Genomic DNA, 15,384 nt, shown 5'->3' on the forward strand with positions numbered 1-15,384 from the left:
GGGCTGCTCATCTGTCTCGAATTTTGGCAAGGAGGTGGGGAGGAAGAGGTTTCTCTCTTGTTTTCACTGGTCTCTCTGTGGATTTTGTGTTTTGTTCAGTTTGCAGTGGCTATGGTGTCAAGAGAACTTGGTATCTTCAGTACGCTTCAGGGTTGAAGTCTGCTGTCTTACTGCTTTATGTCAGAATAATGCTTTCTAGCACCAAACTAGGAGGGCTGCAGAGAGTGGTTGGAGTTTTAGCACCATTATTCTGACTTCATAATGCTTGGACTCATCATTTTAAGCACTTGTAGGTGCTTGTAACATTTCTTTAAATGTCTTGGAAAAGAAAAAAGCAGTCATAAAAAAGCTGTTCCGCAGAAATGTGTAAATTGCCCTTCTTAAATATTAAGTAATACCAAATCCATGGGAGGGTGGCTACAGAATGGAGAGGGGGAGACTGGTTTTCAGATCTCTTTTCTCAACAAATGTGCTTAATTATTCTCTTTTGACTTACACTGACTTCTTATTTCCCTTCCCTCGCCTTTAGGCCCTATGAGAAAAAGGGAAAGCTAAGGATGCTGGAGCAGAACAATGGATTTCTCTTTCTCTTTCATGCAAGGGATCATGGGAAACACAATTCAGCAACCACCTCAACTCATTGACTCAGCCAACATCCGCCAAGAGGATGCCTTTGATGCCAGCAGTGACATTGCTGAAGATGGTGGACAAACGCCATATGAAACTGCTCTGCAGCAAGGCTTTCAGTACCCTACGCCCACGACGGAGGAGCTTCCACCCATCACTAATGGCTACCCACCAACAATCAATATGTACGAACCTCAAGCCAAATACCAGACGTACAGTCAATATCCCAATGGTTCAGCCAATGGTTTTGGAACAGTCAGAAACTTTAGTCCCCCAGAGTATTACCAAATGGAAAACTCTAACGCAAGGCCACACGATGTTCTGGAAAAACCTTCCCCTCCACAGCTGCCACCTCCACCACCACCTTCAGTTTCACAAACGGTGATTCCAAAGAAGACTGGCTCACCAGAGATCAAATTAAAAATAACCAAAACTATCCAGAACGGCAGGGAATTGTTTGAGTCCTCTCTGTGTGGGGACCTTTTAAATGAAGTACAAGCGAGTGAGTATGCTAAGGCGAAACATGAAGGGAGAAAAGAGAAAAGGAAAAAAAGTAGCAAGCATGACTCTTCCCGATCGGAAGAGCGCAAGTCGCACAAAATTCCAAAATTAGAACCAGAGGAGCAAAATGTAAGTGAAATAATAGTTTCAGCCATCTGTATACCTGATACTGTTGGAGTATGCGTCTTCGGCAGTGTTTTTCCTTACTTTTAGTTGTATGCATATTTAAGAGGCTTTTTATTGACTTGTCAGATACTCGATATTAGGTTGCTAGGAATTGAATTTCTAGTTCAAAACAGTTTTGGTTAAAAGGCTGCATATGAAAAAGAAATGTTAGAAAAGGTTATATAATGTTTTCTAAATACTGTTTAGTGTTTTGGCATGTTCAGAGTTTGGTGCGCTTTGGACTGTGTTGGAAGATGGAGCTTTTGGCCAAAAGCATACAAGCATGCACATTGCTAAAATTGCCTCTCAAAATAATGCTGGGTTACTCAGTGGAAAGTCGGGTTACCCAGAATATTCGGCATTGCAGCTTTTAATTAATTTTTGAAAGATATTATTAATGTCATGATGATGTACAAAACCCAAGAGCTACATAGCATATGTAGAAACTAGTAGAAATGAGTATTCTAAAACATCAGGCAAATTAAAAGTACCAGTTGACTTGGCAAACTTTGGGAAAATTCAATATTGATGTCTATTACTGTTTCTGTCCAAATTTTGTAACACGGTTGTACATACACAGGGTGTGTAAATGTAAGTGGTGTTTTAACTGAGATTCTGGGAAGTAGAGACACAAATTACTGGTCTTTGGTACTCTCAGCTGGTTGGTTTTTTTCTTCAGTTTATTAAGCCACTTCATTACTAGTGTTTCCTTTTCTCTTGCTTATTCCTGCCAACTCTGTGATACTGGTTTCTGTATTTCCCAGTTTGAGGGGAATGGGTAGCAGATCAGCATGGTTAGTGTCGGGGATGGGGAAGGTGCTGTGTCAGGCCAGGTCAGAAATTGTCCAGCTCAGGCTGGGCTGTTACACTGTATAGCTGAGTTTTTTGCAGGTTCCTGTGAAACCCCGTGATACTTGCTGCTCTTGGTAGGTATGGGAGAAGATCCTGTCCTGTAGGGATCGGGACTCTGATCAAAGTTCATACGTTTGATGTAGTAGTGATGTTGTTATTTTTGGTGGAAGACATGCTAACTTCATGTATGCACCCCTCATCATGAATATCCACAAGTTTTAGAACTGTGCTATCTCCCTCCTGGTAAGTGGACCTCTTCCAGAGATCAGGTTGGTGATGTATCAAGATTTTGGGCTTCTGTAATATTTGATTACCATAGTTGATTCTATTGAAGCTCAGTAAGATCTTAATAAACATGGTAATCCAAACTTGAAATGGACTATCCAATTAAAATACGAGCCATTCATGACTGCATTTGTACGTAATTTTCTTGATCTCAGAAATGCTGTTTGAAGCTGATTTCAAGTGGCTGTAGCAGCCGGCGTGTCTGCCTGGCAGCCTGCTACCAGGAGGCAGTTACAATGGGAAGGCAGTTCCCCCAGTGGCATCTCCCTCAGACTCACACCTGCATGGAGAGGTGGAAAAGAGGGGTCAGTTCTCACTGTCACCTCTCTGCTGCTCGGTTGTTGTTCATCCACCGGTCCTTTGCTCGCTGCTGTAATTATTTATCCCCCAAGTTTCACGTAAAACAAACCTCAGTGAATTTGGCTCTTTCAGAGTTCACCTAAAGACATGGTCTTTTATCCGGGCTTTCTGGCCTCTTCTCCAGACATCTGTCACGCCCGCACCAGGCTGTCAGTTTTGCCATACCATTTTGTCCTCCCTCTTAGCAGGGGCTCCGATTCTACTCTTGAAGCTTCAGCTGTGCCTGTCGCTCTGTTTGATTGGTGTTACCTGGTTATCATGAGAACATAACCTTCCGTCTTCTCCCATGTGCTGCCTTTCCCAGATTGAACTAAAACCTTTCCTCTGAAATTCCAGGTTCCTAGTTGTAAGCGTCATCCAGAATTCACCAGAAATCTTGTTCTTGCTTTTGTCTTCCTTGTAGCTTCCATTTCCCTTTCAAAAGGTGTTGTTGCAATAAAATCTTTCATGTTATTCACCCGTGTTTCAGACAGCAGATCACTATGACATGAACAGGATTTTGTGCTAGTGGTTTTTGTTACAAGTTACACAGTGTAGTCTGTTTCATTCTCCCGCCATTTGGCTTTCCGCTGCATGATTTCATCTTCATGTGCGTTCATCATGTACACTTTTGTCATCTTTAGCATTAATGGTATGAGGCTTGTAGCTTAGGATCATCTTAGTAGGAGCAAACAAAACTTCTGATACGACTGTAATTGTTTACACTTTTATGCTCAGCATGGAAATTTGAAAGTAAGGTGATCTGCAGTTGTTTCTTCATTCTGATGCTGTAATCTCTGTGGAAACTCACAGACTGGGGGGGGGATGTTCATACTTACTTGAAAGGCTGGTTTGAAATGAAAATGTTCTGAAAACATTGTTTAACTCTAAGCCCTCGATACTTGTTTTCAGAAAAAGCTACTCTGCTTCTTAGTTGTATTCTGCGAGGAGCTGGAAGTTTGCAATCAGCTTGGCTCTCCTGGCAGAGGTGAAGTTTCCACTAACTCACTGTAGCAAAAGCAAGGCAGGAGTCATTGCTGCGCTTTCTGATGTACCAGGGAGGGATAACTTCTGCCCAGCAAGTATCAATGTGATTGGTCTTCAATGATTATTTTCTACAGACAACTCTAAATGAGACACTGACCTGAATTGTTCTGGGTGATGTTTACATGTGGGTTTCTTAGTTTCTCTGAGCTGAAGCATGCAGTATTGGCTAACATGGGGTCTTTGTTTTAAAGGGACTAGGTATAATTTGGATTAACATCATTATTATTTTCTCACTGCATGTGTCATGATTCCTCTTTTTGCTGCTGTTTGAGTCCTTTGACTACTGACTTCTCCTCTGTTACAGTAAAAGCAAATGTCTGGTCTCTGCCTCATTAGATAGATCAGGGCCCAGCGCTTATCTTCTTGGGTGCTGTCATCACATTCCCTATCATGGCCACTCCACAAGTGGTGTTAGCTTCTGTTCCGTGGTGTTCCCTCTTCTGTCAAAACCTTTTCCTGTCCTACTCTGCCAGAGCAGGCTGTGTGCATGCCTCAGCCTGGTTTATAAATGCACTATAGGCTTTATGTTGTTGGCTTCTGATCCTTTAAATATATTTGTCAACTGTATGCAATTTAACATCGAATTTACAATTTTCATACCATATATTTAATATGATTCTTGTAATGTCGTTTTTGCAAATAACTGGTATACAGTGAGACTTATCATGTCACTATGGATATCCTTCATATGTTCTTCTCTGTTTCTTTGAAGTAGTATATTAGTTTAGGTGGAAAATTATTTGGGTTTACTGTCCCTGAGTGTATGTTCTCCTATCATCTGTTACAGGAAAACATTGTTGTGTGTAGGTGTGATGGTAATGTAAATAGTGCAGGGAAAAAAGGTATTTTCTGATTGTGATGCTACTATGTTTTGAGTTGGGCATAAGGAGTCACCCTAGCTGTGTTTTCTGGGTTCATGGTCGCCTTTCTCAGAATTAGTTTTTTTCTGCCTGGTTTCATTATAAGCTTTTTTTGGTTTACTGTCCCCTTACCTTGTTTGTGTTTGTTTTCCTTTTTTTCTCTTCATTGTTACCCATTTCCTAGAGACCAAATGAGAGGCTTAGCATGCTATCGGAAAGACCAAGAGAAGATACAGTGTTGGAGGAAACCCCGGTTAGTACATATATTAACTAAGACTTTTTAAACTTCTAACGTGTTAACTAATTTATTAGATGAATCAGTTACCATTTCTTTGAAAATCTTGTTAATCCTTACTGTGTCAAAACATCTTTTGTTGTACTGTCTGTATTGCTTTGTTTTATCCCAAAAGCAACATTCTTCATCAACTTATGAAGCAGAAACTTTTTTGGGGTGGGGGTTGCTGTTGTGCGTCTTGGTTTGTCGGTAACTATCTTGTGTAAATCCTAGCTGTGTGTAACTCCTTTTTGTCATGTTTCTGAGAAATGTTTCCCTTGTGTTAGATTATCAAACCTCAGGGATACCTGAGAGAAAAATATCATGTCCTTGTGGATAGTGTGTGCATCTCTAAGTGTGCTAAATTGTCTTCTGTGGCTTGAAGCTCCCATTTGTTTTCTTTGTAGGTCCAGCAGTTCTTGCCTTCTCTTCCAACACAAGTCACCCATGACATCAAGTTTCAGGTTGGCGATCTGGTTTGGTCCAAGGTGGGAACATACCCGTGGTGGCCTTGCATGGTTTCATGTGATCCACAGCTTGATGTTCATACCAAAATTAATACAAGAGGTAAGGGAGGAAGATCTTTGCCAGAGTGTATCAGGTCTCTGTAGTTCCTTTATTAAAAATATCTTACCTTTGAATTCCCTTTGTGGGATGAGTTCTGCTTGTGTGTATGCTAAGCAGGACTATTACTGAAATGTGTAAAACTAGTACCTATTAAATTACCTCTACAGATGAGCCTGTGTGAACTAGGCTTGTGCACAGATACTCCCACTTCTCTTAGATCAATGTATTTACAAGAAGACACTGATAAGCATGAGAGTGTTCGGTGTGGGCAAAGTATACTTATCTTCCCATTTTAAACTGTTCTAAATCTAGGCCTGTCTTGTTTCTAAAATTCCACTTGCAGGAACTGAATGATTTGGAGGAGGAAAGCATAAGCTCAACAAGAAAAGCGATGTTGATAAAAATGCTGACTAGAATTTTTCATTTTCAGGTGCCCGTGAATACCATGTTCAGTTTTTCAGCAACCAGCCAGAGAGGGCGTGGGTGCATGAGAAGCGGGTTCGAGAGTACAAAGGACACAAACAGTATGAACAGTTATTGGCTGAGGCTGCCAAGCAAGCCAGCAACCACTCTGAGAAACAGAAGGTATGATGGATCACTAATTGTGTAGAGGGTTATCAGCAGTGCCTGTGTAAGTAGAACTTTCACAGGGCATTTCTGAAACTCTGTAGTACTTTACCCTGTAAAAGGTTGTCTGCATTTCACTGGCAGAAGTGTTTTCACAGAGGTAACGAAAATGTTTCCATACTCTTAGGACTTTTATGGGAAAAGGCTAATAGCTGAACCTACTTTGTTGGCTGCTCGTGCCAGTATTCATCCTGGGCATTGGAAATAATTTCACATCTGTATAGAATATTAAAATGAAAACAGTGCCTATGTGTTCACTATTAACCTGTTCTTTGGAAAAATACAGTTTGTAAAGGATGTTCTTCCAGCTCCTGATACTAGTGGATATTTTCCTTTCCATTGTGTTGGAAAGGAAGTAGTAGCTACAGGAATTACTTACTGTGTAGATGGACTACTTCAGTCAATATTTTTGCTAATCAAACTATTGATGTAGAAGGAAAAGAGTGTTTGTAGAAAAATAAGGAGATTTGAAAAAGGATGAATTATGTGTCCAGTAACAAATTACAGGCTTGAATGCTGCCTGTTACTGTCTTTAGCGAAGTCTTAACTTAGGGCAGACACTTTTAATTGTGGTGGTCATAAGGTCCAGCTTGAGTGCCTGCTTGTACTCTGAGCAGGGGATTCACTGTCCATCTTCCAAAAAATACCCCGTAAATGGAGAGCAAACTTAAATCTGCTGCCTGAGAGATTTAAAGAAACCTCGGGATTGCATTTGAAGTGCTGTATGTGGCAAAATCTTCACTGTAATTAGCTGCTTGTCTTTGTTCCTTAAGATTCGCAAACCAAGGCCACAAAGGGAGCGTGCTCAGTGGGATATTGGCATTGCCCATGCTGAGAAAGCATTGAAAATGACTCGGGAAGAAAGGATAGAACAATACACCTTCATTTATATAGACAAAGAGCCAGAGGAGGTTTTGTCAAAAGCCAAAAAGACTGCTGCTTCTAAATCGGAGACCAAGAAGAACCGACGACCGAAGCCAGCGTTGAACACCCAGCCAGAACATGCCAACGTGGTAGCAGCATCACCCTCAAATGCTGAGGTGCGAAGACAAAGCCAACGGCGGCTGTCAAGTGTGGAAGAAGAGGAGCCACCTCCTGTGAAAATTGCATGGAAAACAGCTGCAGCTAGAAAATCCTTACCAGCTTCAATAACCATGCATAACTTGGATCTTCAAAAATGTAACATGTCTCCAGTTGTTAAAATTGAACAGGTTTTTGCCCTTCAGAATGCTGCTGGGGATGGAAAACTCATCGATCAGTTTGTTTATTCCACTAAGGTATGTACTTTCTGTAGCAACTCGATTTTGTTCATAAATTATCTCAAGTCTGTCTTACTGTGGAACTTAAAGTTGTATCCACCAAGCTTTCACAGTACATGTTCCTTTCATTGACAAGGTTAAATCGTAACAAAAGACTGATGTGACAACAGAGTCTTTCAGTGCACTGAACTCTTAATTTCAGCGCATCCAAAAGTCTCTGGCAGTAGCTGTTTTTACTGGTGGCAGAGGATCTCCATACAGATGGTCACATTTTTGCTCATAATGCATTCAAAATAGTAAAGCTGCTGAATTCCAGCTTCTTAGTTTAAATAATCCAGAAGTTCTCTGTAAATCTTAAAACCAGTGGATTTGTGGGAAACTCGAGATGACAAAGCTATTAATAGTGCACTAAAAAGTAACAACTACATTTTGTGTAACAGACTTTTAAAATGAGTTCTGCCTCCTAGCTTCCTTCAGGTGCACAGCAGCCTCTCACAGTCAGTGTAAGGAAAAGGTTTAGGACTATTTCTCTGCCTCCTCCTTCTGCCTCTCTGCCTGGAGGGTACTTATTTCATCCTAAGCATTGTAGCAAAGGTAATGTTTAGTAAAGTCACTGGAATTTCTTTTTTTTTTTTTTTTTTTTTCCCTTGTGTGTAGGGGGAGATTGAGAGGGGTGGGAAGTTCTGCAGAGAAGCAGGTCAGTAGTAGGTATCATATCATTATGTGTATGTGTTGCACTGAAGAGCGTTGAATGTTTCTTTTCTGAGATTTAGGGGTAGATCAATATGCCCATTAAGAACAACATGCATATAAATAGGTTAAGACCATCTTATCTTTTTTTTTTTTTTTTTTCTTTTTAAGGGAGTTGGTAACAAAACAGAAATAAGCGTCAAAGGACAAGAGAAACTTAATTCTTCATCAAATCAGAGAAATGAAAAAGCAGTGGTGCAAAATACATCCTCTCCTGAAACAACTTCTGGGTCAACAGGTAGGCAAAATTGCAGAATCCTTGTCTGAACTTCAGCAAGCTAGCATTTAAATTCAAGTACCAAAACAGACATTTTCTCATTAGTTAAAAATGATTGTTTACATCTTCTGTTTACATAATAGTTGTAACTAGCATGGCTAATAGAACACATGATGAGCCCAGATGCTTGAGAGGCACAGGATGTCTTTGGGATTAGCTGGTTTGGCCTCTGAACTTTTAGCGTCTGCAACTTACAGTGTCTAAGTCAACAGATTAGAAGGATGGATGCCTTGTGGAGAGCAGATGGCAAGTTGGTTTAGAAGGCAACATAGTGGATGTGTGTTAGCAGAGTATTGTAATGGCTTTTGGCACCGAATGTAAAATACAACAGCTGGGATCAAAGGAAGAGAATCTGGATGTGGCATAGTTCCGTAAGGAATGGCTCTGGATCAGGATGGGTGCTTTCCTAGACTTTGTTGTTGAGTTCCTGCATGACCTTTGTAAAGGTTAGTGATTTTTTTTTTTTTTTAAAGAAAACTGCTTCAACAAACTCCATCAGCAAAATGAGATCATGTTTGCCTTCTGAAGGCATTTTAGGGGCCTCATCATAAAGCACTAAGTTTTGAAGTATCATGTCTGAGGGAGAAGAGCCACTGAAGCAAATAACGGAGCTTGAGACTGAAAAAAGAAAGCCTGGAACAAGCTATTTGAAGTTGAATTTGTAGTACAGTAGTAAAGAAGAATGCAGCAGATAAATGGGATGAGTGCTTTCTAGACTTGGCACAGAAAAACAAGGTTTTTTTTCATCTTGATTTTTGAGAAATAGCTAAAGGGAATCCTTCGAAAGGGATTGAGCTTTTTTCCCACCAGCAGAAATTTGTCTGCAGTGTGTCCCCTCATTATCCTCAAGAGGAGGCAGATACCCTTTGAAAGGATAGAGGTTCCTGAAGACAGTTTTCAGTCATTCTAAACCAAGAGCTTTTCAAGTTCCTCCAGTCCTTACAGTGACTTTTGGTTTTCAGCCACAGATTTTGTACAGGCCATTAGCTATTGCGTGTTTGTTACTCTGCTTGTAATCATATCCTTGGTATAGTCTCAAACATACTTAACTTTGCATTGGGTATGTAAAAGTAAATTTTAGGTTGCAGCAGAACACCTTGATTTTCTCTTGCAGTAGCATGTACAAATAAATGCTCATGGTATGGAAGCAAAAAAAGATGGAAGGCTTATTACAGTACACGTGCTAAAAAAACCCTCTTTTCTTCTCGAGGGGGAAAAAAAGTCTCTTAATGTTGCCAAGTGTCACTTCTGCTTTAACTAACAGTCTGGTTGGTTGTTTCTCCCTTTCCAAACATAAAATAAATGAGACTCCAAGTCAGAAACCTCAGTGCCCAATATGTGTGAGGTCACTGTCCTCTGCAAACACACTTGAGTTTCTGTACATGTATAGTTTTTAGGTGGGCTGTTTTATATGCACTATTTTATGGACTGTATTTGGGGACTTTACAACACAGGCTGAGTGCTCTGGATATTCTGGTGCAAGTGGGGTTTCCTCTGCTGCTGTTGACAGTGGTTCTGCTTTCCAGTTTTAGTTGCTGTAGCTACTTCAGTTTTTTCGAGCGGTTGCTACTTGAATTGCCTTGCAGCAGGAGAGGTGATCGTTGTTTTGTTTCTCTCACCTGGGAACTAAAGGCTTCACCTTCACAATGGCTCTTCAGCTGTAGGGGGGGTGAGAATTCTGAGCCTCTCTTTTTTCATTTTCTTAGGTTTTTTGGATACGTAAAACTCCACCTGATAACACCCTATAGAGTGCATGAGCTTTACTACAGTATACACTCCAAACAGTCACTTTCAAAGCCATTTCCAAAGTCCAGACAGTTATTGGTCCCCTCTCATGGAACATAACTGCGAAGTGCTTTTTTCAAATTTAAGGTCACCGGAACTTCAGAATACCTTTACGGTAAAGTATTTTACAGAATGACTCTGGGAGTCCTTATTAATAACCTGCAGTTAGATATACAGAATTCCATAATGCTGGGAAAATAATTCTGTAACTTGAAATCTGATAATAAGAGAACAACTATGAGAATTCATAGTGCCTCTGGTCTCCACATACAGCTGAAAACAGGGTTAACCTGACCTGACCGGGCCAGTAGAGAGGTAGATTGCTGGTCCGAAATCTGTCCTGAAGCTGTGGATCAAAATATGCATGAAGACGGGATAGGAGCATTGTGGAGGTGATGCACTGGATCCTTGGAGAGCGGGAAGAGGAAAAAGTGCCTGTTGCATTGGATCACTATTGCTTTCAGCCAATATTAGATGCGCTGATTCTGGAGGTTTCTCCCCGATACAGGGTCTGCATCTTATTTCCTTTACTACAGTGGGGCAGCACAGGGAGAAAATACATTATTGTTCAAATTAACTGTTTGGTCACACTTGCTCAAATTTACTTTAAGCTGCTTCAGAGTATTTTGGCCGAACACAAAGGTGACAAAAGATGGCCCCTGGTGTGTGTGTGTCTCAAAGGGTGTAGCTTATTGGAACCGAAAGTTACACGTGTGCTAACATGAAGGATGTTGCGCTGAGTTATTAATGTCTGACTTAATAATAACTCATTGCTATTATTAATTAGTTATTATGCTGTAAACCCTTTTTCCTCCTTGAAGAAAAACAGTTAACTTTTGTCCCCTCAAGAATGCAGTTATTATAAAACGACAACTTTTTCAACTGGGAAGTTTAGTTACTGAGATATTCCTGAGCCATGCAACCTTGATAGAAATGCTTATCTGATTAATCAAGATTAATTTTTTTTTTTCTACTCCCCACCCCCCGGAGTCCTTTTGAAAGGCTTTCTTTCAGTATCTGATTACAGCCTGCCTGTCTTTTTAGATACTTTACCTCCTAACAAGAAGATGCAGCTTTACAACTTCTAACAGCATATCTGTCTGGCACAGTAAGCTAATTCCCAGTCCCAAGAATTTGCATTTTGCTTGGAAGAACACAAACTATTTTATATTCATGTCATCTTTACTTGAAACACCCAAAACCAAAAAACAAGAATAGTGCTTCACAACAGATAGTTGTAAATCTTCAAATTCCAGTTTTCCGTCAGCACAGCTGTAGGTGTGTACTTCGTTTCAAAAGTTGCACATGGTGTTAAGTGTTGTGTACATGTTTCTCAATATGCTCTTTTTGGAGATACTATAGCATAGAAAGGTCTTCTGATTTTGCCAGCTTCAGTTGTCAAAAACCCAGTAGCTCCTACTTCGTCTCTTGAAATGTCATAATAACCTTCGTTAATCTGAGTTTGTTCTCCATGGTAATATTTTCAAACACTTGTTTTTCACTTTCATTAATTATAATAACACGTCACGATCACTGCTTCTGTTGTGCTGAGTTTTTCTTCACCTCTCAAAATCTTTACTTGAGCATTCACATTTTGTATTGGTGGCCTGTGTTATAGCATGGATTTTGCTTTTAAGATTTTTGTGCTAGCCAGTTCTGATAGAAGGCCATATCCCCTGCAGAGCAGGGGCACAGAACCGGTGTGTGGAGTGAAAACTTGGAAGCTGTGTTTTGCATCTTAAATTTCTAGCTTGTTTTAGTTCAAGAAGTTGATTGTGGATACGTTCCCATAAACACCAAAGATGGACTGTTTGGTTAAAAATTAACCAAAGTGAAGACTGTGCCCTAGAGGTGTGTTACGAAAATCTGTTTGTCCTAAACTGGATTCCAGCTCTTTGTTTCGCTCTGTTACTGGTGTCTTTTTTTTTCTTTTTTTTTTCTGAAGCTGATCTCTTTGTCAATGGAATCAGAACATGTTGTCTGCAACCACAGCACCAGTTGGCAAATAGCTTGGAACTGAACTTAAAAATAAAACATTCAAAAGAGGAAAAAGTCTTGGTTTCGTTACTTTATCTGTTAATTTGGTGGTGAACATCTTGCTGTACCTCAGAAATACAAGGAATTGTATAATGGAAACCTTTTTCCTTCTTCAGGTTCTGTAGAAAAGAAGCAACAGAGAAGATCGATTCGAACCCGCTCAGAGTCTGAGAAATCCACTGAAGTTGTGCCAAAGAAGAAGATCAAAAAGGAGCAGGTTGGCTTCCTCCATGTAGAGAGTTAAAATATATTGTATTCATAAATGTTGTGGCTTATATTGGTGCCTTTTTATTTTTCTCCATTTTTTCCCCATCGGGTTTCGTTTTGGACTATCCTTCATGAAATCCCCTTGTCAATACCATTGCTGTGACTCTGCTACTGGCATCTTCACAGTATCAGTCAGGCTATGGAAAATGGGAACTCAATGATGCAAGACTCCTAATGAACCTGCCATGTTTACTTTGAGATTTCTGTTATGAGCAAAATGATTTTGTTTCAGTAATTTCTATTTGATGGAATTGCCACCAGGTTCCTTCCTTTTGCTCTTGATTTAGCTGCTGGTTTGTGTTGAGGTTTTGTTTTTCAAATGAAGTTAGACTGATTAATCTGACCACTTTTGAAAATGGACTTTAAGAATGATTTAATTTAAAGATGAATAGTCAGACTCATGTTGGCAGACATCAGCAAAACAGATCTTCTGGGCTATACTTTTTTTTTCCTTAAGTAGATCTAACATGTACAGGGCATTCCTTTAATCTGGATGTCAGACAGACAAATGTTGTTGCTTTAAAAAAAGTTATAAAAATTCTACATGGAAATGAGTAGGAAAGTTCAGTGGATGGACATTAATATTAAAAACTGAATACACGTCTTTTAACAAGTTTGTCAAAGTTGTTGGTTCTTTTCCTTACATGGTTGATTCTCTCTCTTCAAGGGCCTCTCCACTTGAAATTTTTGTATAAAATGTTTCATAGCATAGCTTTTACCAGTGAGAGTTTTTAAAAAGGGACAGTCAGGCTAATGATTTATATGGGAAGGGGGAAAATTGTTTTTATCTCTTCTACTTTAATTTATTCTTTGCCCTTTATGCTTTGTTTTGCACTTCATTCACTTCAGAGATTGAAAGTGGACCCAGTTGCGCGCTTTTTTTTTTCATATTTTTCTTTTGATGCCATAGTATTTACATGTGTGTTCAGCAGAAAAACGCTCTAGATCTAGAAAGTTTCTTGCTGAAGCTTTAAAGCAACTTGTTGGACACAAGATCTCTGACATAGTCTCTTAAGCCTCTTGTCATGAGGTGTTGCAGCCTCCCTATTTTCAAATGAGTTATTTTATGTTTGTAAATGTTTCCTAATTTAACAAAGGTATAAGAACCAACAATATGAACTTCATGGATCCCAGTTAGCTTTGCTTGCTTATATTATCTAGCTAACTAAGACTATGAACATTAAAGTGCTTTTCTCAGGAAAAGTATATGACTAAAATTTAAACACAGATGCACTGTAATGCGCATAACCTTGAATGTATTAAGTTATATTAAAAAAAAAAAAAATCTTACTAACTTCTTACAATTATGCAACAATATTTGTTACCCAAAGTCAAGTTTTCTTGCAACTGATTCCCAAATTAGTCTGCAACAACTTGGTATAAAATTATAACTGGAACAAGTACAGTTAATGGGAAAAACAAAATGTTAATGCTACTGTTACAGTGACTAGTGGAGAAATAAAAGTGATTGTTTAGATTTTATATTTGTATTACGAAATGTATCCTATACAAATCCTTCTATTGTATGTTTTTACCTATTGTACAACAAAATAAAATATTTTTTAAAAAAATTATAGAATAATCCTTAAATATTTACTAAATGTGTTTCTACATGCATATGTAACCACATTGTAAAGCAATAACTTGTAATTCTTAACCTTAAAAACAGGATATTAGGCAACAGCATTCTTCTAGAATTATTATACAGTCGCCAAATTCTCTCGTGTTACATGCACATTGGCAGAACAGTTTCTAAACTTACCCTTCTGATACACGATCGAGAACTTGGAAGCGCTTTTGCAAGATTGTAAACTTGTCTGCTTAAGTGTGTACTGACATTGAGTTTCCAGCTGTATAGAGCTCTGCAATGCTGTGTGCCAAGTCCGGCTCGCCGTCGCTGGGTGCCTTGCAGCACTCTATACAGAGAGAAAGTCCGTTCCCAGGAGCTCGAGAGTGCATGCTTGGTGGAAGTGCCTTAAGTGGCAATGCATTCAGTGTCTCACTAACCTGAGTGTCATACTGTTAAGGGGAACTTGTGCTTACACAGGTGTGGGGTTTTACAAAAGCATCAGGGTTGGCTGTCAAAACAAACCCCGCTCCTGCCTGCTGGACACGGATAAAGCTTTGCTGTCATCTTCATGCCCAAAGGGAGTGATTGGAAAGGACCTTGCTAGTGAACGTATGGCTGCCTTGTCTCCTGGCATTCAGCGTAGGCAGCTAGGATTAAATCCAACAGGACACGAAGGCTGACACTAAGAAGGGGATGACAGACTACATCTGAGTTCAGAGATGCTAACCGCTTAAACTTAAATGTTTTCTTTTTAATACTAGGGAGAAAAATTCCTCTGGTTTTAATTATGGATTTTCCTATTCAAACAGGTTGAAATGGTTCCACTGACAGCAGTGAAGACAGGATTGCAGAAAGGTGAGTTACATACGAAAATAAACTATTAAAACTGCCTGGCTCATCACACTTCGGCAATGGTTTTCATTCTATGTAAACTGCAGAGGTCTTAATGCTTTCTGGTGGTGATCGTGATAGATGCTGATTTTCATTTATCATGTGAGGGTTTTTGGGGTGTGGGGTGGTGGCGTTTGTACGTTGCTAGTTGGAAAGATAGTGTTTGTTAATGTGCTGTAAGCACACAATAGAAGTCCTTCTGGATGTTTCTTAGAAGAAAAAAAAAGTATTTGCTTAGCCATATATTAAAGATCAATGATGAAGAGGTAATCTCCTAAGGGTTTATCTTCTGATACAGACAATTTAGTAGCTTCCTCCACTATGTCAGCATGTTCCGAAACTTGGCAGAAGGTCTTCCTGAGGTGGTTTTCGGTTAATTAGCTTTTCAGGGAGAGTTAAACTAG

At 39.6% G+C, this 15,384-nt stretch overlaps 1 protein-coding gene across 7 annotated transcripts in view; it reads left to right on the plus strand.

Annotated features, from left to right (window-relative positions):
- Positions 1-15,384, plus strand: part of NSD3 (nuclear receptor binding SET domain protein 3) — a 52,104-nt gene that overhangs the window by 12,112 nt on the left and 24,608 nt on the right. For all 7 annotated transcript variants that reach the window (XR_008729794.1, XM_027803772.2, XM_055695947.1 and 4 more), the window contains exons 2-9: positions 530-1,257; positions 4,861-4,929; positions 5,358-5,517; positions 5,948-6,102; positions 6,918-7,421; positions 8,265-8,391; positions 12,369-12,469; positions 14,899-14,944. Coding sequence is in view for 6 of the 7 variants with exons in the window: in XM_027803772.2 (XP_027659573.2) it covers positions 574-1,257; positions 4,861-4,929; positions 5,358-5,517; positions 5,948-6,102; positions 6,918-7,421; positions 8,265-8,391; positions 12,369-12,469; positions 14,899-14,944 (1,846 nt within the window). In the remaining variant the exon portion in view is untranslated. The remainder of the gene's footprint in view (positions 1-529; positions 1,258-4,860; positions 4,930-5,357; positions 5,518-5,947; positions 6,103-6,917; positions 7,422-8,264; positions 8,392-12,368; positions 12,470-14,898; positions 14,945-15,384) is intronic.

The sequence above is a fragment of the Falco cherrug genome, chromosome 18 (genome assembly GCF_023634085.1).
Source record: "Falco cherrug isolate bFalChe1 chromosome 18, bFalChe1.pri, whole genome shotgun sequence".
NCBI classification, from domain to species: domain Eukaryota; kingdom Metazoa; phylum Chordata; class Aves; order Falconiformes; family Falconidae; genus Falco; species Falco cherrug.